The sequence below is a fragment of the Lacerta agilis genome, chromosome 5, assembly GCF_009819535.1.
Source record: "Lacerta agilis isolate rLacAgi1 chromosome 5, rLacAgi1.pri, whole genome shotgun sequence".
Lineage (NCBI taxonomy): Eukaryota > Metazoa > Chordata > Lepidosauria > Squamata > Lacertidae > Lacerta > Lacerta agilis.
The window spans coordinates 91,396,915-91,420,509 of NC_046316.1; the positions used below are offsets into that span (position 1 = coordinate 91,396,915).

The 23,595-nt window shown below is 47.0% G+C and overlaps 1 protein-coding gene across 1 annotated transcript in view; it reads right to left on the minus strand.

Moving 5' to 3' along the window:
* The window catches only part of DIS3L2 (DIS3 like 3'-5' exoribonuclease 2), a 200,418-nt gene extending 177,325 nt beyond the window's left edge, over positions 1–23,093 (minus strand). Inside the window, exons 1-3 of the mRNA XM_033150865.1 lie at positions 22,974–23,093; positions 14,382–15,088; positions 366–524 (exon numbers count right to left, since the gene is read on the minus strand). Of these exons, the coding sequence (XP_033006756.1) occupies positions 366–524; positions 14,382–15,072 (850 nt within the window). The 5' untranslated portion in view covers positions 15,073–15,088; positions 22,974–23,093. The remainder of the gene's footprint in view (positions 1–365; positions 525–14,381; positions 15,089–22,973) is intronic.
* Between the last annotated feature and the right edge of the window lie 502 nt (positions 23,094–23,595).

A 23,595-nucleotide genomic window follows, 5' to 3' on the forward strand; every position in this document is an offset into this window, starting at 1 on the left:
GAAGTATAGGGAGACATTGAAATTAGAAGGGAAGAGGAGAAGGGAATCGGGATCTACAGGACAGGGTGTTCTGCTTCATCTGAGCACCGAAAATTTGTTGGCTGCCTGAAGAGAATAAAGGACCTGAGGTTTTCATGAGGCCTGATTCTGGATTCCTGCAGATGCACAGTGACTTGTAAAGCTGATCTGAGACACCTGAATGTCTCAGATCACAACATCGGGTTTTAAAAGAGCACGCAGCCGATCATCCCAGGCGACCCCCATTTCTGAGCAGACTTCCATGGGGCTCATCTTTTATAGGCATCGAGAGCATGCATGCAGAAAGCAAGCTTCACTTTTCAACTGCGGAACCTCCCCATTCATACCTCTGGGGGCCCCCAGCTGCCGCTGGCCCATTCTGCAGTCAGAGTTGCTCATTGTGTCTGTATGTGATTCAGACAGCTGCCGCCTCCTCTCCACATTTGGGGGGGCTCTGGCCGATTCAGAGTGGTTTCTGGTCCTCGCCAAGCCTTGCTTGTGTGCACCTAGAAGAATCAAAGAAGCACAAGGGTAGAATATAGACAAAAGAGTCTCAGAGTAAGGCCTCTCGCTGGCTACAATCCTGCCCCTCCTCATTAGAGCCTCTCACTGTATTGATTTTACAACGCTCCCACAAAAACTAATGATGGCCACCAACTTGAAATGGCTTTGAAAAAGGGTGAGACAATTTTATGGAGGATAAGGCTATCAATGGCGAGTAACCACAAAGGCCATGTTGTCCCTGCCCTCTTGGAAGCAGTATGACACCGAATACTAGTTTCTGGGAATTGCCGGTGGGAAAGGGGTCTTGTGCTCGGATCCCGCTTGTGGGCTTTCCATTGAGGCATCTGTTTGGCCACTGCGAGAACAGAATGCTGGGCCTAAATGGATCTTTGGCCTGCTTACCCAAGCAGATGGCTCAGTTGGTTAGAGCATGGTGCTGATAACGCCAAGGTTGCAGGTTCGGTCCCCATATGGGACAGCTGCATATTCCTGCACTGCAGGGGGTTGGACTGGAAGATCCTGAGGGTTCCTTCCAACTCTACAATCTATGAACTTAAGTTGAGTTTTGCACCTTTACACTTGGGGGGGGGGGGGAATCATCAAATTTTACAGCAAAATCTGGCTCCTTTACTACTCATTTATTTTGCACAGCAACCCCACCCCACCACCGGATAACACATTGCTGCACTATTGAGACGTCGATTCCCGTCTTCATACACCCCCCACCAACAGTGCCGCCTGAAGCAGATAAATCTTCCTGCAGCACAGCAGTGCCAACCCACCCACTCACCCACTTTCATGTGTGTCAAAAATGATGGGGGAAATCTCTCTTGGAAAGGAGGAAGGGAGCACACACGCAGAAGCTGTGTGCCTGAGTGCGTCCCGCCTGTGTGCGCACACGCTAGGGGTGGCAGAACCTCTTTGCCCTGGCCCTGCTGTGCCAGTTCTGTTAAGCAGGGATGGCACGGATCCAGCCTGGGGTGTTTGACACGCAAGGCACATGCTCTGCCCCAGAGCAACAGCTCCTCTACTGCACGTTGAGAAAGTAAGGCAACCCAAAGGACAGAAGGCCAGTCTCGGGTTCCTCGAAAACCTTTCACCCGCCGCACAGCTTCAGTCGTGAGAGACAACAAGCCAACTGAAGTCAGAGAAAAGAGAGGAGGGGAGAGAGGTTCTCTGCCCATACACAATACTCAAGCGCTGGGCGTTTTCGCCTGCCGATGAACTCTCAGCTTTGTTTACATTGCAGTTATTTATGTCTTTAACCCAGATCTCCCAGGGCGAGAGGAACCATGCGAGAGCATCGTTAAAGGCTTGTACGGTTCCCAGGTGACTCCCTACCAAGCGGAGCAATGGATTCTGACCGTCAGCTCACAGCACTAAATTGTTCCTTCTGATTTTTAAACACAATTTGGCATAGAAGTGTTTGAAATGGGGGGGGCCCGGGGGAGAATGGACAAAGTCTCCCATTGTTCGGTAACTTTCCCCACTAAAACACTTCCATCTGCAACCTTCTGAGGCTAGTCCATAACTAGGTGTCAGACCCTTTCAGTTTCTTCCACTTGCATTCAAGTAGTGTCTCATTGTTCTCAGTGTTAGATCATAATCTAATTATAGGCAAAGTGAGCCCAGTATATGCACACACAGAGAAAGAGATAGGATTTTATATGTTTTATTTAAAAAAAAAAAAACCCTTCCACATTTGCTAGCAGCAACATTGGAGGAAACAGGAGCAAAGTCAAAGTACTGATAAAACAAATTAGAAGAATTTGCTTCCAGGTAACAAGATGGTTTCGACACATCGTCCCTAGATAGGAAGGCTCCTGCACTGTTTCCATGTATTTGCTGCAGATATGAGGAGTTCAAAGGAGCCTAGCCAATCTCTTTGGCTTTAACTCACAGCTGTCCAAGAATATGTAGGAATTGGGGAGGGGGTGTCCCCTGGTTTTTGCAACAAAGGGGTAGGGGTGGGATGAGGGGTGCCCAGCCCTCCCATGGCTCCTTAAGAGTCTTGCCCTGAGGCCCAGAAGCTCTTGAGCCATGATGCATGCTGGGATGAGAGAGGAAGGGTCCATGGACTGTGAGCGCACAGAGACCACTGGCTTTTGGGTGGCTGAGGTGCACCCCAGCACACATAAAGGCAAGAGTCGCACCCATTGCTCCTCTCACTTTTGCCCCCCCCCGAAGCCCCCACCCCACCCCTGACCTGTGCCCCTTGGAAGTCTGCCCCCGAGCGAAGGTGCTCCACCCTTCTGTTGCAGCAACCACGCCACAGCCAAATCCCTTGTCATGCCTTACTTCTGCCGTTGCTGCAACAGGACTCTTAAACTTACTGCGTGGAAATTTACTTATTTAAGCTTAAATAGAAATCTGCCACTCGGCCAGCAAGGCTCACAGAGCGGTATATATGAAACAGATAAACGAACAAAGCAGTAAACACAAGGAAATACCTCCAACGAACAAAGCAGCACTTATACAGCCAAGATCGCTAAACGGATTTCAAAACCCAGCATTAGAAGGCCTGGGCAAATAAGCTATTCAACTGGTGCTGAACATAAAAACAGAGACGGCGCCAGGAGAGCGTCTCAGGGAAGGAGGCTCCATAAATGGGGTGCTACAACTGTAAAGGCCCTGTGGCCAGTCTCCATGGGCCTTACTTTAGCTAGTGGAGGAGCAGAGATACAGGACAGGAGGTTTGTGGCTGATGTTAAAAACTGGGCAAATCCATATGCATGAAGTTTAGGTCTTTAGATGCCATGGTCCTAAGCCATTTAGAGCTTTATAAATTTCAGAGTCCAGAAATGTTGGCTTGGTTACTAGCTAGACATAATTTGCGCTGGCTGCCACAAGTCCTCTGAAACATGCCAGGGAACTGCAGGGTGTGATAATGGTGCTGGGGCTTGCCTTGACATCATGATGAACTTGGGAGGTGGCAAAAGCAGAGCAAGAATCTGTCTGCTGCAAAGCCCAGAGCAACACATGAGACCCATCCTCCCTTCTGCAGAGCTGGAATAGGAGAAGGGGCTTCCCATACTGTGCTGAACACAAGCTTGCACCAGACAATTGGGGCGGGGAGCAGATTTGTGGAGATTTGCTTTAGGATACTGGAAGGAAAAAGCCCCATGCAATGTAAAAAGGGACCTCTGACCGTTAGGTCCAGTCGCGGACGACTCTGGGGTTGCGGCGCTCATCTCGCTTTATTTGCCGAGGGAGCCGGCGTACAGCTTCCGGGTCATGTGGCCAGCATGACAAACCCGCTTCTGGCGAACCAGAGCAGCGCACGGAAACGCCGTTTACCTTCCCGCTAGTGGGGGAGGGGGGATAATAAACTATCCAAAAAGGGAGATGCCACAAAGATGCAACATATAGCCTGGTCCTCAGTTCTTAAAGCAATTCCTGGATAAGCATCCACTGCACTTCAAGAATGCCTTCTTGTTGGTGTGGCAAATATGTGTGTAAGCACACAACTCCAAAATACTTTGAAAAATCCCACAGTAGGAATGACACTTTGCTTGTAGGAGCTGCTGGGGTCTAGAGCCTCCCCCCACCCCCCGCCATCCTACAGAGCAAGACCTGTGCCAGAGACCTTAGAGGCAGTCTTTGAAATTAGCCAGGTGCATTTTGAACCTTGGTATTGGCCACTTGCGACCAAGTGAAGATGCCTGGGCACCAGGATGGCGTCTGACATCTCCACCATCTTGAGGTGCATGCCTGGGGATCCTTGGATCTGGACTGTTTACCCACACTAATATCACATCCTGTATAATTCTATCAGTTATATTTTATCAGCACAATCGAAAGGAATTTCAGGAACCAAAATGCTTTTTCCGTGCTCTCAGTTGTGAAGAATATTCTTAGATTATGACTGGTCCATGTCTCCCTTAAGAAAGAGGTAAGAATAGGCCAATAGATATGTGGATTGTCCCTGAATCAAGGGACTTTTCTTCTTTAAGTTCTCAAAGTTCTTAACCGAGCTCAAGGTTGTCATCTGAACTTGCCAGATGTTTAACTGATAATCAATCACAGTTAGTCCATCATTTGAAAAATAAGACTTTAGAGCAGTCTTGCCCCAAAATAGCAACTAAACACTGTGTGTGAAACTCGAAAAATTAGAATATTGTGGAAAGGTTCATTTCTTTCAGTAATTCAACTTAAAAGGTGAAACTAATATATGAGATAGACTCATGACATGCAAAGCAAGCTATGTCAAGCCTTTATTTGTTATAATTGTGATGATTATGGCGTACAGCTGATGAGAACCCCAAATTAACAATTTCAACTTTGGGATTTTCATCAGCTGCACACCATAATCATCACAATTATTAACAAGCAAAGGCTTGGGCTTATCTCGCTTTGCATGTCATGAGTCTATCTCATATATTAAACTCCAGTAGCTAATGAAAACAATTGCTTACATAAATGGACTTTTCCACAATATTCTAATTTTTCGAGTTTCACCTGTATATCTGAGCTTGTAACACTGCTTGGAGGGCCATTCTAAGTAGTTTATACCGAGATCAAAAGGCAGCTTCCAACACAAAATTAAATACTCTGCAAGGAAGAAGGAACAGGTCTGGGGTGTTGCATTTCTTAACCTTCCATCCGGCTCACTGCTGCTCCAGCCATGTGCAGCATTACCTAAGGAGAAAAAGCTGCCAAATCAAAATCCCACAATGAGTTCCCACAATTACTCGTGCGCCTGGTATGAAGGAAGCTGGCGACGTCAAGCTGCGCAAACCAGGCAGAACAGCAAACACGGGTGCCATGGTCTTGAATGTGGATCGCAGCGGCACACACAGATTCTGTTTGACAGATCAAAAGTGACCCTCTTGTTTTATCAAAATAACTCGAGAGATCAAATGTCCTGCCTGAAAACCCCCGTCAAACACAGTTTTTTGTAAGAAAACAGAGGCAGCTGTTCGTTGCGCTGTTTTGATGGGAAGCAGTCACAGAGCCAAGGCAAAGGTTACCCAGGCTTAACCAAACCAAACTCACACACACAGATGCAGCGTTCTTGACAAATTCCACCTCCCCTCCAGCTCATGTGGTGATGGCCTCTGGCTCAAGTGGCTTTAAAAGGGGATTAGACAAGTTAATAGAGGAGCAGCGTGTGTCCCAGTGGCTATTATTAAAGATGGCAGTGTGGAGCACCCATGTTCAGAGGCAGTATATCTCTGAATACTTGGTGTGGGGATAAACAGCGAGGGGAGGGGCTTTCCAGTAGTCACTGGTGGAAACAGGATGCTGGACTGGACAGACTATTGATCTGATCCAGCATAGCTTGTATATGCTTAAGCTGCTTTCATAGTTGTGTTGTAGTCTGGTTCGGATATGCATCCCTATCAGTGGTTAGAAACTCAGTTATATAAGATGGGCACCAAATGGCTCCTTAAACCAAGGTTACAGTCACCAGAACAGAATGTCTAGTTGCCATTTTTGAGCAAGACAGCTCTAAAGTCTTATTTTTCAAATGATGGACCAACTGTGATTATCAGTTAAACATCTGACTAGTTCAGATGACAACCTTGAGCTACGTTAAGAACTTTGAGAACTTAAAGAAGAAAGCGGCTGCCAGACTAGTGACCGTGAGAGGCCATATAACATCAGTCTTAAAGGATCTACATTGGCTTCCAGTATGTTTCCGAGCACACTTCAAAGTGATGGTGCTGATCCTTAAAACCCTAAACGGCGTTGCCCCTACATCCCTGAAGGAGTGTCTCCATCCCCATCGTTCAGCCCAGACACTGAGGTCCAGCTTCAAGGGCCTTCTGGCAGTTCCCTTAATGCAAGAAATGAAGCTACAGAGAAGCAGGCAGAGGGCCTTCTCAGTAGTGGTGCCTGCCCTGTGGAACACCCTCCCATCAGATGTCAAACAGATAAACAACTATTTGATTTTTAGAAGACCTCTGAAGGCATCCGTGTTCAGGGAAGTTTTTAATGGTTGGTGTTCTATTGGGTTTTTAATATTTTGTTGGGAGCCGCCCACAGTGGCCGGGGAAACCAGTCAGATGGGCGGCAAATAAATATTATTATCATAATCATTATTATTATTATATAAGGCAAGGAGAATAGAATCATGTGCCACTAACCATTAATTTGAGAGACAGAGAGAATGAGAATTGTCCTCCATAGCCATGCGGGAGTGTACGGCTAGTAGCCTCAGTGCTTCAGGAGGTCACGGGCAACCTGAGCAAATGCAGAACAGAATACCGTAAAAAGCTCAGACTAGCCCAGCGCAAGGAAGTTATGCAAGGCCCACAGATACACCATCCTGGCGCGCTCGGCTGAGGCTTGGCCCCAGAGCCATTTAGTAGCAGGGGGCCGAAAGTTTATCAAAACAGTTCCTGCGCTCCAGCTGAGCGCAAGGCAACATCTGCTTTGTCAGGGAGGGGCTGCGGCACGCCAATGGTTTTTCAGGACTTTCCGTGAACCTGCTCCACCCTGCTCGTGACCCCCTGGCCACCTCCTCTGCCTGCTAGCTGCTCTCCGTCCGCCTGTCAGTGCTGGGCTTTGAGACGCGGCCGTGGGTCTCTCCATCCATCTGCTGCACAGGCTCCACCCCCACCAGCCACCCACCTGCCCCCGAGACACCAGCTAAAATTTCCCCTTTTTCTCTTTGGCCAAGGGCAGGCCCTGCTGCACTATAAAAAGCCTCGGAGATGGTTCAGAATGCAAGCAAAGGAAAACATGGCCAAGGATACTTCTCTGCTTTCTTTGGACCGAGAAAGAAAGAAAGAAATAAAAAGCCTACAGGAAGCTCTTAAAAGAAGGCAGAGAAAGGAAGCAAAAGGGAGCTTAAATATTCCAGAGCACAGTGAAATGTGCAATTGTGCCACGAGAATGGCCTGGCTATGGTGATAAACCTGAGACAGGGGCTTGTAGGCTGCAAGCGGCGGGGAGGGGGCTAAAATATCATGCTCTGAAGACACATGAAGCAGCAGCTATTTGCTGAAAACCAAGCAGCCCTGGATCTGGTCACTAAGAGACAGCGTGGGAAACCCAAGTTTGCTGCCCAAAGTGCAGAAAGGTAGAATAAAAATAAGTTAAAAGTTTGGTGGAATGCTCCAATGTTTAAAACAAACAAGCCTCTCTTTGCATGCAGAAACTTAGCAGGGCAGGGAGATGAGCAGGCAGGAATCTTTCTCCCAAATAGCTTTCTATACTCAAGGAGGTTTGCTTTTATTTTTATGGAAAACTGTCAGCAACATTCAGTGGAGACGACAGAGGGACCAGGCAAGGCTAGTTGAAGGTCCCAACTGCTGGCAAGATATTAAGCTTTTCCTATACGCAGCAACAGCAGCAGGAATTTTATTAGCACAGAAGTGGAAACAAGAGGAATTACCGGCAAAAGAAGAACTGCAATTGAAGCTAATGGAGAACTGGCCAAAATGACAGGAAGAATCTGAGAACAGAAGTTCATCAAGGACTGGACCAAATTTTTAAATTATTTGAAAGACAATTGTATTGAATCAAATACATTGATAGGTTTGCAAGAAGCTTTGTAAGGAAAGGTACAAAAACTACTGCAGATAAGAATAAGAATGTACCGTATGATGTTTTAATGTTTTTTTATTTTATTTTAAAGCAATGGTTATATAGTGAAATTGCAGAAATCTGAAATGAAAGATAGAAAATCATAAGGAAGGTTTGAAGGAAGTCAGGGCCCTAAAAAGCCAAAATGTATAATATAAGAGGAGATATTGCAATGGAAAGTATTATTGTAAAACAGGGGTAGGCAACCTAAGGCCCGTGGGCCAGATGCGGCCCAATTGCCTTCTCAATCTGGCCCACAGACGGTCCTGGCATCAGCGTGTTTTTACCTTAGTAGAATGTGTCCCTTTATTTAAAATGCATCTCTGGGTTATTTGTGGGGCATAGGAATTCGTCCATTCCCCCCCCCCCAAAAAAAAAACATAGTCCTGCCCACCACATGGTCTGAGGGACGGTGGACTGGCCCACAGCTGAAAAAGGTTGCTGACCCCTGTTGTAAAACTAATAAAAATGATATGAAAAAAAGAAGACGGTCCCAACTGCTGGGAGAGGAGACAATGTGTGCCAAGAGCACTTAGATTCACCCAAAGGACATGGCCATAGCAAGGAGGTATGAAGGGGTAAAGCTAGCAGAAAGACAGGTAACGTCTAAGTCTGAGAAGCCAGTGTTAGAAACTCAAGATATATGAAGCTAGGAGCCAAATGGCTCCTTAAACCTAGGTTGCAGTCGCCAAAACAGGATGTCTAGTTGCCATTTTGGGGCAAGTCTTATTTTTCAAATTACGGACTGACAGTGATTGATTATCTGTTAAACATCTGGCAAGTTCAGATGACAACCTCAAGCTCGGTTAAGAACTTTGAGGACTTAAAGAAGAAAAGTTACTTGACCCATGGACAGTCCATGTATGTATTGGCCTATTCCTCTTTTTCTTAATAGTGGCTGCTTCTGCTCAGGATGCACAGAAAAAGCATTTTGATTCCTGAAATTCGTTCCAATTGTGCAGATAAAATATAACAGATAGAATTCTACAGGAGGTGGTATTAGTGTGTGAAGACAGTCAAGATCCAAGGATGGGGGAGATGTCAGGCTGATGGAAGCTGTAGTCACAAAGATATGGAGGGCACATGATAATGCACCTTTGGGAACACTGGCACAAGCTCCTCTCCTTTTTTGATAATTTCAACAGGCTCCAATTGCTGACACTGTGTTTTGAATATGTGGTTTTAAGAACGGTAGCCCTGCACAAGAGCATGATATAAGCTCCCAACAGAAGATCTATCCACTGTTGTACTAACACTGTTCTTGGTGCATGCCAAAAAACATTGCATCGCAACTGCACAAGGTTTAGAAATGCATCCATCCCTTCCCTACCAAGAAATCAGGAGAGAAATTTGCAAAGACATTTTGAAACAATTGCAGAGTCAGTGCCATGCTATAAATCCAGACTCCCTTCTTTTCTGTATCCTATTACTCCGATTAACGTCATTTACAGATAGTAAACTGGATTTAAGGGGGGAAATTGTTTGGGGCTTGAAGGTTTCCACACCAACTGGTGCTCTGGCCTTCCAATAAATTGGAACCTCACAGGTCTTGGCTAGATAGATAAATAGATAGTTGTAGTCTCAGTGAAAAGGGCCCAGAGACTCAACCTCCTGCGCCACCCCAGGCCTAGAGATGATGTCAGGCTCAGTACCCTTAGCAGAGTCAGCATAAGATCCCACAGATCTCAGCAGAGATCAGTTTCATGCCCACCCACCAGCAATGGAACTGGATTAAATCAGCTCACTTTCCTAAGCAGTTCCATTTGATCAGGAACCAGGATTAAGATAAATCTGAACAGTCTTCGGAGAAGACCGGTCTAAACAAACACAGAACGGATTTTGGTCCCTTGCGCCAAAACGTTGCTCTATAAATTACGACTCCTGGCACCTGCATGGGTTCGATAAAGCTGGGTCTGTTGAGCACATTTTGCGCAACCCCTGAGTCAACACCAGAAAAAACTCACATCTAGTACCCGAGGACATAAGGTCCCCTGGCCCAGTTTCTACAGCAAAGATGGGCTCCACGTAATATGGCATATGACTCACCCTAAATGGACCAGAGAGGTGCAATTTTGCAATATGAAATTGTGTCCAGAGCTTATTAGATTTCTGTCTTGCAAACTGTTAACAGGGAGCTCCATTACCCTGCCAGGCTGAAAGTAACCCTGAATAGCCGGAGAAGCCTTCTTCAACCTACTGCCCTCGAGACCTGTCCTAGCTCCAAATATCTGGAAGGCACTGGGGGAGAGGCTGAGTCAGAAATTACAGCATCTTAATATATAGCAGTGTATAAGCCACCTGCAGGAAACAAACCCCAAGCATTAGTGGTGTTCAAAGTATCTGCTCACAGATGCCAAGCTCTCATCTTCCCATGTGAACAAGCTATAGCTTGATTTAAAAGGGGTCAAGTTTAATCACTGGTTTAAACCAGCTTTCTGATTTGTATTCTTTATTGGGTACTGTGTGTACCAATAAGTTGCTATACGAATATTTGTGTGTGTGTTTGCTATCAAATGCAGTCTTCATTCAGCCCAGAAGCATAACTTCTGGTCACACAGTCCACAAACCTACTGCACAGCACAAGCCTTCCTCAACCAGGGGATGCCCAGATATTTTGGACTTCAACTTCTGCCTGGCCTAGCCAATGCAATTGTGCACTGCAAAAGGATATCCAAAGTGAGGAGACAGATTTCTGTTTGCTTCTCTATTTAAGCAAGATCACTTGAAGACCAAGTGTCCAGAACAAAGACTGTTAGTTAACAGGGTTTTTCCAAGACACAGAAGCTAAATATTGAACATGGAAGTGAACCTCCTCATATATAAAGATGCTCATTGGAGGACCCAATCCATGCGCCTCCATCACCTTACAGCGGGTGGCCATGAGGGCAAAGCTCCTTTCAATAGTGGTGCCAAAACTGTAGAACTCCCTTCCTAAGCAGATGTGTCTCACTCCATCTTTTTGGCCTTTGATGAATCTTTGGGGGTTCACTGAGTTTGTGTGCTATTGCACTTTTACTACCAGAGCAGCAGTCAAGTTAGTCAGTTGCAGAAGACACAACCAAGTTCTATGGCACCTTAAAGACTACCGTATTTAACTATCACTACTGCTTTGCTAAGAACATGAGATGAGCTTTGCCAATGAACCAGACCCAAAGCCTAGATTTTTGATAGACTAAAATAGGGTTTCCCAAATTTGGGTCTCTGGCTGTTTTTGGACTACAATTCACATCATCCCTGACCACTGGTCCTGCCAGCTAGGGATGATGGGAGCTGTAGTCCAAAAACAGCCAGAGACCCAAATTTGAGAAACCCCGGGCTAAAATATTGCCATGATTAATTGAGCATGAGAATGTAACAAAAGTCCTGCTGGATCAGACCAAAGAACCGCCTAGTCCAACAATCTCTTCTCACAGCAGCCAACCTGATCACCATGGGAAACCAGCAAGAAGGATTTGAGTGCAACTGCGCTCTCCCGATTTGCAATTCTCAGCAATTGGCATTCAGAGGCCATGTCTAACAGAACATTGCCATCTGGGCTAGTAGCCACTGACAGCTTTACCCTCTTTAAATTTGTTTAAACTCATTTTTAAGCCAATCAGGTTGCCGCCCATTACTCCACCATGTAGCAGCAAAGTCTTAACTATGCTCTGTTTGCCCTGAAACTTCCAACGCCCAGCACCTTCGTTGCTTTGGTTGCCCTTTTCTTCCACTTCCTTACTTCCATCTATTAGTTTTTGTTGCTGTGCTGTTCAGTCTTTAGTTTTTCGTAAGGATTTCAAATACGCTGTAAGCTGCCTTGTGGATCCACAGATCAAAAGGTGGCAGTATTACTATTGCAATGGGCTGGAATCAAATATATTACACAAGATTTCAAGACACTCAATTACTCAGCCCTTCCCCGGCGTCATGAGAATTCCCACCTATCACCATCCTTCTGCCATTCACATCTTTTCATCTTCCTGGTTAGAACACGTGAGGGCTCTCCCATGGCACTTTACCTACCAGGAAGCTCATTTCATACCGCGAAATGGCTAACAGTTTCAAACCGTCTCTCAACATCTCATCTCCCTGTCCATCCCACAGCCTGCTCAACCTGCACAATCCACACCTCGACATGTCTTGTGCGGTAAGCAGGAGCAAACTAAGTGCCCCACCTACGCCAAGGTGCGCCTGTAGAACAGAAACTCAATGCGGCTGAAGCAAGCTTGACCTGACTGGCCGCCTGCTGCAATGGAAGGCAAGAGTCACCACCAAGCACAACTGGTGCGACGGAATCACTGCTAGCCAATCTGAGCTGTTGCTAAGGGAGGGTTCTACAAAACATCAACAGTCACTGGTCCTAGAGCTTTCTACAGCTCTTGTTCCTGGTAAGTAGCTCTCCCAATTTTGCCACTATTTTGGGCTAATGCGTTTTTTAAAAAAATAATGTGGCTGGCGCAAGCTTCTCTTTCATCCTCACACACTCAGTTTATCCACTTAGTTTAACTATCCACTTAGTTTAACCTGCTGCTGAATGAAACCAAGTTCTTATTCTCTTATAAGGGCAATCACACCTTGACCGCTTCCAAGGGTCTTTAAAAATGTAAAACCCCTTGAAGGCTAAAAAGCTTGGCATGTATTTGAAAAATAAAAATTAAGAAATATAGATGAGGAAAGAGAAGTGTTGCGGTCAAGTTTACAAACTTGCCTACTTCGGAAATCTGCTAATGTGGAACAGGCGATCACACAACAAATAGATACAGCAGGCAGAGGAACTTACAGAAAAGTCAAAACCCTTAAGTGGGAGAGACAATGATGCTTAGTGGCCAGAAACAAGCACAGATGTGTGCCCCGGTTTTGCACGTAAAATAGCTGGAACGCTTCCCTCTCAAACACAAAAGGTCCAAACTCCTAAGCAGAATTAAGCTGTGTACACATATACATTTACATCACATGCCTCCTCCACCCCAAGAATCCTGGGCACTGTAGTTTGTTAAGGGTGCTGGGAACTGTAGCTCTGCAAGTGGTAAACTGCAGTTCCCAAAATTCTTGGGGGGAGGCAGGGAGGGAATATGCTTTAAATGTATTGGGGGGTGGTGGTTTCAGCTAACTGGTCCTTCCAGCAAAAGCCAGCACAAAGGCTTTCACCAGCTCAAAGGGGCTTTCCCACCTCCCCTCCCTCTGTGCCTCCCCCCCAAATTGGCTTGGGAGAGGAACCATCAGAACAACACACAGTGGGATGAGAGGGGAGACTGTTCCCTCAGGAAAGTAGAAATGTTTGCGCTGATGGCATGATCTACTTAGCACTACACTGAATTCCTTCCATGGTGTGCAGGCAGACACCCAATTAGCTCAATGGGCTTGGACAATGCTTAAAAGAAGAGGAAGGGCCGGGAAGGAGAGGAAGGGAGACCCTCCCATCACCAGTGTGTGCCCTCTGCCCACTCCAGTCATCGAGGGGAAGGGAAAAGAAAGCACATAACAGATGCTAAGAATAATTATTGGCATCTGTGTAGCACTTCAGAATGCTCCAAGGGAGTAACACACAATATTTTGTTATGATCCTTACAACAATCCTGGGAGGCAGGCCAATACTATCCCAATACTGCAGATGTGCAGGTGCTGAGAGAGAGAGTGACTTGTCTGAGGCCTTCTAATGTGTTCATAGTAGAAGCAAGACCTGAGCTTCCCAATTCAGCTCAGTCTCAAGGCTACTATGCTACGCCGCAACATACCTCACTTGTGGTACCCTACGCCCAGAAATGAGCTCCTAGATTGGCCTGAAACTTGACAGCAGCGGGATATCATATTGGGGTGCTGCAGCAGTAAGATTACACAGGCAAGAGTGACAGGACCCCCTATATACAGAGGCCCAGCATCCCCTACAAAGCTGGCAACTGCTGGGACATGCATGTAAGCCTGATGAGACCAGGGTGTGCCCCTGTTTACAAAGAGGTGCTCTATGCGCCCTGTAATAATAAGCAGGCACAAACAAGCTCACTGCCTTGACGGCAAGTCCAAGCAAGGAATCACTGGAGCTATCTGGGATGTTGCTGATGGGTAAAGCTAGCAGGACAGACCACATGGCACATGGATGAATGGTGACAGAGAGAAACAGGGCTGAATAATATTCCAGACACCCAAACATCTGAGGCCAACACCTAACAATTCAGTTAGAGGTGGCTTCTAAGCAGCCGAAATCCTATTTGTTCCTTGCTGGGGATGCCAGCAGGTTAAACCAGCTGCAAGCTTTCAGCTGCTCTTATCACCACCATCCTCATCAAAATGCGAGCCACGTTGCTATTTGCATCAACAACTGCAACCATTTAAGACACTCAGTAGCTCACCATGCATTTGGCTGGAGAAAGGACTGGCCTTCCTGGAATTCCCTGCGGCCAAATCCACACCGAACTGTCCAGCAGATACGGATCTGTCTGTTCTCTCCAAGGCGGCAGGACCGTCACTGCCGCTGCACTTGCTCCTCCAATACTCCTCTCTGCCCCTCTCTCCAGAGCTGGGGTTTTTCGGCAGAAAAGAGGCCATTGGGGACAACGTCCTGTGGCCCCCCAACGCCTGTCCTGCCCTTGCAGGGGCAGCTGCATCACCGTGGCGGTTAGGAGAGCCGTCATCATCCTCTTCCTCCGCGGCATCCTCCTCGTAGTCACCCTTGCCAGCCTCGCTTGCACGGCTCTGCCTCTTTATCAAACCTTCCTCATTCAGGCGTTCAGACTTTTCCGGCTGGCCTGGATGCAGGGCTCTGGCCAGCAAAGTCCCAGGCACTTTCACCCCGTTTTTCGACAGGGCGTCCCTCACCAGGCCTCTTTTCAAGGACGGCTCTGCGTCCGAACCCGAGTCGTTGAGGGTCCCCTCTTCCAGCTGCAGCTTCTGAGCGATGTGGTTCAGGTAGGAGCGGAACCTCCCGCTGTGGTGCTTTTGCACGAGCCTCGCGTACGCGTTCTTCTGAGGGACGGCGGGCTTGCTGGGTCCATCCCTCGGAGCGTGGGCGGGAGTGCCTCGTGCACATCCTTGCGGTTCCATATCCCGGGAGTGTCACCTGCCATCAAAGGAGCGCAAACATGAGGTCGGCGTTGAGCAGAGGAGCAGTTTTACTTACTAGCGTCAGAACAACTATGCGACAGGATTGCACGAGCAAATCAGAAACAGGCAAGAAGGTAGATGTGAACGCCACGAGGTCAGAGATTTGGCTCCGTTATTTTAAATGGCCCTTCCCCACATCCTTTCCCACTAAGGCCGCACAGCCGCTCCTGTCTCCGGGTCAGCCTGGTGCCTCCGTAGATCACTTGGACTACAACTCCTGTCAGCTGTGCTAGCTGGGGTTGATGGGAGTTGTAGTCCAAAGCTTCTGGAAGGCACCAAGTAGGGAAAGGTTGCCCTAGGTCCTGTATGAGGCTCTCATCCCGCCCTTCCCTTGGTTCCTTGGGTCTCAGTTCCCCCAAACTGCCTGTCTCACAGCCTAACCTACCTCAGAGGGTTGTTGTGGGGATTAAATGAGGACAGGGAGAACCATGTATGCCACCCTGAGCTCCCTGGACAAAAAGGTAGTGTCAGGGAACTGTCCCCGGCGCAGCGCAAGGTGGTGGAAGGGCTCTTGGGATGCTATAGAGAGCCCCGGTCCCACCTGACCAGCAGCACCTCCTCCGGCAGCCGAAGGAGCAGCGAGGCTTCGAGCGGGGAGGGGCAGGCTTTTCAGGGTATGGAGGGAGAAGGCTCTGAGGATGCTGAAGAGCCCTCGCACTCCTCTCGCTCAAGGGGCAAGGAAAGAGACACACAGCTTCCGGCGCCCCAAAGGCGTCGAGGGGTGAAACAAAAGGATGGGAGGCGGGGTTTCCGTATACCGAAGCTCTTTTGTTGGGGTCAGAACCGGAAGGGGCCATTCCCGGATTCTGATGATGCTTGATACAGACATGAACTTATTAGCTCTGCACTGTAGACAGTTTGCACAATAAAACTCTTAAAGGAAACTCGGAGTTTTGCCTGCTTACTCATGAGCAACCAACAGAGGACCTTACAGGTGGGATATAAATGCAATAAATAAATGCATGACAAAGATGATCAATGGTCTGGAATCCAAGCCTGGTGAGAAAGAGTTGAGGGAGTTAGGTATGTTTAGCCTAGAAAAGAGGAGACTGGGAGGAAATGCAATAAATATCTGAAAGGCTGTCACACAGAAGATGGAGCAAGCTTGTTTTCTGCTGCTCTGGAGGGTAGGACCTGAACCAATGGATTGAAGTTATAAGAAAGGAGATTCTGACAGGACATCTCCTTCCTTGAAGGTTTCTAAGTAGAGTTTGGATGGCCATCTGTCATGGATGCTTTAGCTGAGACTCCTGCACTGGGGGTTGGACTGGATGACCCTAGAGGTCCCTAGCAACTTTCTATGATTCTATGGTTCTAAAAATAAATAAGTAAAGCTCCAATAATTTTTGTAAGTGCCTTCTTCTTGGAGATAGGAATATTTGCAAAGCAATTTAGCTCAAGACCTGGAAGAATGGCTTGCGTACTGGTGAAAGCCCATTTAAAGAGATGCACACGCAGAGCCTTAAACAGAGGGCAAGTGGAGATCCTTATCTGGAACGCTGGGCTTGGGATTCTCCACTGCCAGACATGCTTTCCACTACAGAGCCACAAACCTTCCCTTTAGTCTTTCTCTCTTTTTCATTTGTGAGGGGAGTGGAGAGAGAGGTAGAACATGGTAGCAGCACTTCAATAAGTTCTGTAGTTTTATTACATCAGAAGACTCACAATATTTAACTGGGGCAGGAGTGACCAGTTTATGACCCGAGCAGTGCATATGGCGGTATTCCAGAGAGGGAGAGACAGAGAGAGGCATCTAAGCCAAATATTTTCATCCTAGCTGTGCACAAATCATTTCAACCCACTCTGCTCCTAAGAACAAAATGTGGCCAAGGTAAAGGAGCAGCCATCATATAAAAACAAAAACCCGATCATGTCCATTCTCAGGCTCTCCAAAAATAACCATGTTTCTTTTCTCTCTCTCTCTCTTTTTCTGAAACTCTTACGATGGTTTCAACAGGAAGGGTGGAGATTCCCTTGTAAGTGGTGGAGATAGATAGAAACTTTATTTGCATTAGCCACTAGCCGCAGCAATAAGATAAAATATACTGGGGATAGAGCTAAATAGTTAGCTATACAAAATAAGTTCTGAAGGTTTACATCAATACAAAACTCATTAGTGGTAAACTCCAGCAATTGAAGGACCACCCTGATCATTTTATCGCACAGCAGTGTCTATCAGTGTACAGGACACAGGGCAGAGTAAGACAAGCAGAAGAGAGTTCTCTGACCCAAGGAACATCCAGCCAACTTTAGATTCAGGGGTGGAGGCAGGACTGACAGGCAAGAGGGTTCGGCCAAGTTATTGTAACCTTAAAACAGTAGAAATCCTAAAGGGAGCTCAGCGCAAAAGCACTAAAAATGTAATTATTCATCAGCAGTTAAAACCAATGCACACACAGTACAGGAGGAGGAGGCTCCAGATCTTTGCAACAGAGTCACACCAGCTAGCTATCTTCCTTCCCTCTATCAGGAATGGGCAGTCTGTGCCACTTTAGATATTCTTGGACCAAAGATGCCATCATCTCTGACTGTGGGCCTGCTAGCTGGGGCAGGTGGGACAACGTCTGGAAAGCCACAGATTCCCCTTCTCTGGTCTATACGAAGCAAGACTAAAAGGAAGTGGAATGGGATACAAAGTGAGCACCAAACTGCACACAAAACACCAGGGCTGGGCGATGTATCAATACACAGTCCGAAATCGGTTGGAGTCCACATCGTGATAACAGTTTCATAATATTTGACATGGCGATAAATCACGGATCGCGATGTGTAAAAATCGCGATATGGGGAAAACCGTGAAGCTGGTCATCACTTCTCTCATGATTCCTGCTGCCCCTGTCGTTCTGTATTATTTTTATTAAAAAAATGGTTGTAACAATAGGTTAAAGGCAAGTAAAAATGTGTCAGCTTTAGCCCCTTAAGTCTACGTTAAGTTACACATCCTTATTTCAGAGGTCGTGATATATCGGCATACTGTGATGTTTAGTGGATGATATATCATGATGTTGAAAAGCAGGTATCACCCAGCCCTGACACACCTCTGCTCCAATCACATGTAAAGGGCACCTGAGAGAAAAGACCTGAACCCTCCTCTTCATTCCCAGCAATCTCTCACCTGAACGCTCATTTCTCCTTCAGGCACCCCTTGTGGTGCCAGGGTCAGACCCACTCATCCCCACGTGGGACTTCATGGTGTCAACATATTACAGAGATGTGTGACGTTCAGAAGGAAAGCTTATCACAGCGGCAGATATTTCCTAGTGACCTACCACCTCTGAGCTCAACCAGCGACCACTCTCTTACTTGCACACACAGGTGCATGTGGGTAGATATTTACAATTCCAGGAAAAAGCAATAGGGATCCACAGCCACACAGCCCCAACACACCTGCCCCCACCAACCAAACACAGGTCCATTGGCTCACCAGCGCATGCAGACCAGAGAGTTTCACAAGCAGAGTGGAAGTACAAAGGGAAAGGGAACACCTTGCAGAGAAAACAGTTCTGCGTGTCTCACAGAGGAGTATCCAACTGCACACAAGCCATCAAGCTCCCACACAAACACACACAGACACACACACCCCAAAGTATCTATCCCATTTGACTGGGGGTGTGGGTGGAGGCAAGGGGAGGGATTCCTTCAAACCTTTAATATCGTCCTCAAGGAGGCTCAGAGTAAAAATAGAAAAGGTTATTAAGTATGGTCAGTGCTATAATCACACCCAGATACTTAATAAAAGTATTCCCAAAACAAAATTATACAGAGGATGTAGTGTTGCCCCACCCAAATTCATGTTTTTATGTTGTGGCAGTCCAGGATAACCCAACGAATGGGTGGAGTGAACACCCTCACTTGTGGTGCAAAGGAGATCAAAGTTCTTCCTAACACAGCAAGCCACTAAAAATGACTAGACGCTGGAAGATAGCTCTTTCTTTCTTTCTTTCTCAGTGAGTTTCTTTACATCCCACAAATGGAACGTCCATATACAGTTTACCCCTAAATACCAGATCCTGAAACACTAGAAAAATCTACATTTTCAGTTCTTTGGGGATATCCCAATCAGCACAGGGGCACACAGGCTGCCCTGATTAGGAGAAAATTGCTGTCACTCACCCTTTTGACCCAAGAAAGAAAGAAGACAGTCTAGCAAGGAAAAAAACACACATATCCCTGGGCAACAATGCCCTCCTTTCTAGGAAACTCATCTCAACACACTATAACCCTTGCAATGAAAAATACTGGGTGTCACCAAGGCAGCCGATCAAAGCTGCATTAGGCCCAAGTTGCAGCCTTTGCCGTATGTCGGAACGAGTATATATAATGGACAAGTCCCTGCCCTTCAGAGTTTGCAATCACAGGGGGGCAAGAGAAGAAGGGGAAGAAAATGGAGGCAGGGATAAACACAGGAAGAATATGTACGGTATTTATTTCAGTTACAATACTTAAGTCTTAGCTACGGTATACCACTTTTATAGTAGGGTAAGTCCCATACCTTGCTAGAAGTATAACAAGTGGAAGCAGGCAGCAAGCAGCCACAGAAAGAGGGGGAAAGAAAAGAGTTTCAGAAACTTGTTGTGGCTTGTGAGGAATCCACTGAAGAACTACTAACAATTCTGGCCAGACTATAATGTTTTAACCAGGGTGGATTTGATTTAAATCAAACTGATTTACATCACGATTTAAATCACTAGTCAGTAAGGCTCAGGGTGGATTTAAATAAAAAAAATCAGATTTAAATTTTTTTTAAAAGCAGATTTTTTTATTTAAATTGATTTTTTTATTTAAATCGGATTTTTTATTTAAATCCACCCTGAGCCTTACTGACTAGTGATTTAAATCATGATTTAAATCAGTTTGATTTAAATCAAATCCACCCTGGTTTTAACCCCTCTGGAGTACAATAAATAATCACAAATGGAATTAAATAGACCCTTACATATTTCTCATACCCTGGGGGGTCAGTCATAGCTTTGTGTCAGAGGATCGGCTTTGCATGCAAACATCCAGAGTTCAATTCCTAGCAGCTTCTCCAGGTAGAACCCCTAGGGCATGGGTAGGCAAACTAAGGCCCGGGGGCCGGATGCGGCCTAGTCGCCTTCTCAATCCAGCCCGCGGTCCGGGAATCAGCGTGTTTTTACATGAGTACAATGTGTGCTTTTATTTAAAATGCACCTCTGGGTTATTTGTGGGACATAGGAATTCGTTCATATTTTTTTTCAAAATATAATCCGGCACGCCACAAAGTCTGAGGGACAGTGGACCGGCCACCTGTTGAAAAAGTTTGCTGACCCCTGCCCTAGGGACTCTTGTCTAAAACCCTAGAGAGTTACTTGCTATGTCAGTGTAGACAATACTGAGCTATATGGCCCAACAATACAAGGTGGTTTCCAATGTTCACACCAAGAATTCCCAGTACCGGTTGCCTGGGAGGTTGCCTGCTCCTGAGGGGGTTACTCTCCCTTTGAAGGAGCACGTAGGCAGTTTGGAGGTACTTCTGCATCCATCGCTGTCGCTTGAGGCTCAGGTGGCCTCAGTGGCCTGGAGTGCCTTCCATTGACTTTGGCTGATGGCCCAGCTGTTCCCTTATCTGGACAGGGATAGCCTAGCTTCTGTCCTCTACGCTCTGGAAACCACTAGGTTAGCTTACTGCAACACCAACACATTATACGTGGGGCTTCCTCTGAAGATGGTTCGGAAATTACAGCTGGTGAAGAATTTGGCAGCCAGATTGCTCACCGGGACAAGACGGCTTGAGTATATTACACCAATCCTGGTCCGACTGCAGTGGCTGCCAATGCGTTTTCGAGCCAGATTCAAAGTGCTGGTTTTGTCCTATAAGCCTTAAATGGCTCAGGACTGCAGAAAGTCAAGGACTACCTCTCCTCATATGAACCAACCAGGACCCTGTGATCATCATCTGAGGCCTTTCTTCATGTGCCTCCTCTGTGAGAGGGCCAAAGGGCAACAACATGATAGCAGGCCTCTTTTGTGGTAGCTCCCGTCTGTGGAACGCTCTCCCCAGGGATGCTCACCTGGTGTCTTCATTATACACCTTTAGGCACCAGGCAAAAACATTCCTATTATTTCAGGCCTTTGGCTAATTAAACAATATATGGCCTTTTAAACTGCGAGGGGTATTGTTTTTGTTTGTTATTATGGTATGCATTTTGTGTCTCTATGTTGTAAACAACCCTGTGATCCTTGGGCAGAGGGTGGTATAGAAATTTAAATAATAATTAATCTTTGCGTTCTCTCTCCTCACACAGGCTCCTCCATGACATATTGCACAAGACTCATATTTGCCTGCTATATTTATTTACTCAGCAGCAGCTTGCCCTGCACAGGTTTCTTTAGAGTCGGGCACATGCCCTGGAACTGACACCAATAGCTTCCTTTTATTTATATAGATAGTACCGGTATTTCAATTTTACAGTAGTTATTATTTGTATGCCTAGCTGTACTTTTAGCTCAAAGACATTCAGGCACACTGCTATTTAGGCAAAACAGTTTCAGAAGGAGAGGGGTAGGAAGGGGTTTGTGTGCTCAACCACATATGTGAACACATTATACTTTTTAAAAAAATTCAGCAAAGGAAAATTAGGGACTGAGCTCAAGGACCAGAAAACAGAGTTCTTCCAGGGACCCCTCCTCCATCCCCACAATTTCACTCTGGTCATAGTGTTTCTCTCTCTGCTGAATTATATTAACACCACCTTTAACATTTGTTTCATGTTTTATGTTTGACGTTTTTGGATTTCACTGCCGATGTTGCAAACCATTCCAGGGATACAGGACAAACAGGCAAAGACAAAGAAAAACGCACTCTGAAGTGAACAGGGGCAAACAGGTAGGCAAGACAGACATCATGCACGCACACTGAACAGCGGCAGGATAAGAATATGTAAATCCCTTTTTTAAAATAGAAAAAAAAAGAAAAAAGGTGGAGGGGCAAGTGATTCGGTACCCAGGGCTACAGAAGGCCCTGGGAAAGCGCGTAGCTCAGTAGGCAAAGCACCTACCTTGCATGCAGAAGGCCCTAAGTTCACCCCCTGCTCAGCATCCCCAGGTAGTGCCGGGAGAGACAGACACACACCCCTGCCTGAAACCCTGGAGTGCCGCTGCCAGTCCGTGCAGGCAATACTGGGCCTAGTGAGCCAGTGGCCTGACTCAGAATAAGGCAGAAGAGTCGTAGCCCAATGGTTAGCGCCAGGCCCAGAGGGGGGATCATATGGGCCACTTGGCCGGGGCCTCCGATTCCAAAGGGGCCCCCGGTCAGCATAGTCACAATCGCTCACCATTATTTAAATGTAAATACTTAAAGTAATCCTTTTCCCTATGTATTTTTAAAAAGCACTATTGTATATCTATATTTTCCATTTTGTCTTTATATGCAGATACGGTTCAAGCCTTGAAATCCCCAGGGTAAAAAAAAGGGGGAGCCACATTATCTACCTGGCCCTGGCCTCTGCCTGGCTCTGCAAGGGCCTTGTTAGAGCACCCCAGGCCCAACCCCCACGTGGCATCTCCAGGGAGGGCTGGGGGAGACCCCGGAGAGCTGCTGCCAGTCAGTGCAGGCAATGCTACGCTATATGGGACGGCGGCCCGTCTCGGTGTGAGGCAGCTTCCCGGGGGCAACTGGGGGTGAGGGGGGTCGAAGCCCACCGGGGTCCTTCCCCCACCCCCCACCCCACACACACACCCGCGACTCAGCCCCAGCCCCATCCCTGGAGCCAGTCGGGGAAGGCGTCCAGCCAGCCCCATGGCCACAAGCGGCGGCGCCCCCAACCCTCAAACGGCCAACGAGCCTCCCCACACACATACACAACCTGCCCCTCACTCACCTGCCCCAAACTCCCCACTCGCATCACTGAAGAGCCTTCAAAGGTTCCCCCACTTCCTGCCTTCCCTCCACTTCCGGGTCAGGCGTGGCTCTACGGGCAGCGGCAGGGCCCAAAAACCCGGGGAGCGCGAAGCCGCGCCGCACCGCGCCGCTCGAAGGTTCGAGGAGAGCGCGCAGGCGCGAAGCCTCGCTGGCCCGGGGTGGCCTCGGGCGTCCGGGCACCCCTTGCAAGCCGGCATTACCGTATTCCCTCGAAAGCAGGGGCTTCCCAACTCGCTTCTTTTCCACGTGCGTGTTTTTATTTATTTATTTACTTAGCTTCTGTCGGTTTATTTGTGCGTTTACGTTTATTTCGTTAGCTTCTAGTTATATATGTACATGTTTACATGTTTATTATTTATTTATTGTCTATGCGTGTTCGGGTGTCTGTGTTTCTATTAATACAAAATCGAAAATTCTTTCTAGTAGCACCTTAGAGACCAACTGAGTTTGTTCCTGGTATGAGCTTTCGTGTGCATGCACACTTCTTCAGATACCACGAAAGCTCATACCAGGAACAAACTCAGTTGGTCTCTAAGGTGCTACTAGAAAGAATTTTCGATTTTGTTTTGACTATGGCAGAC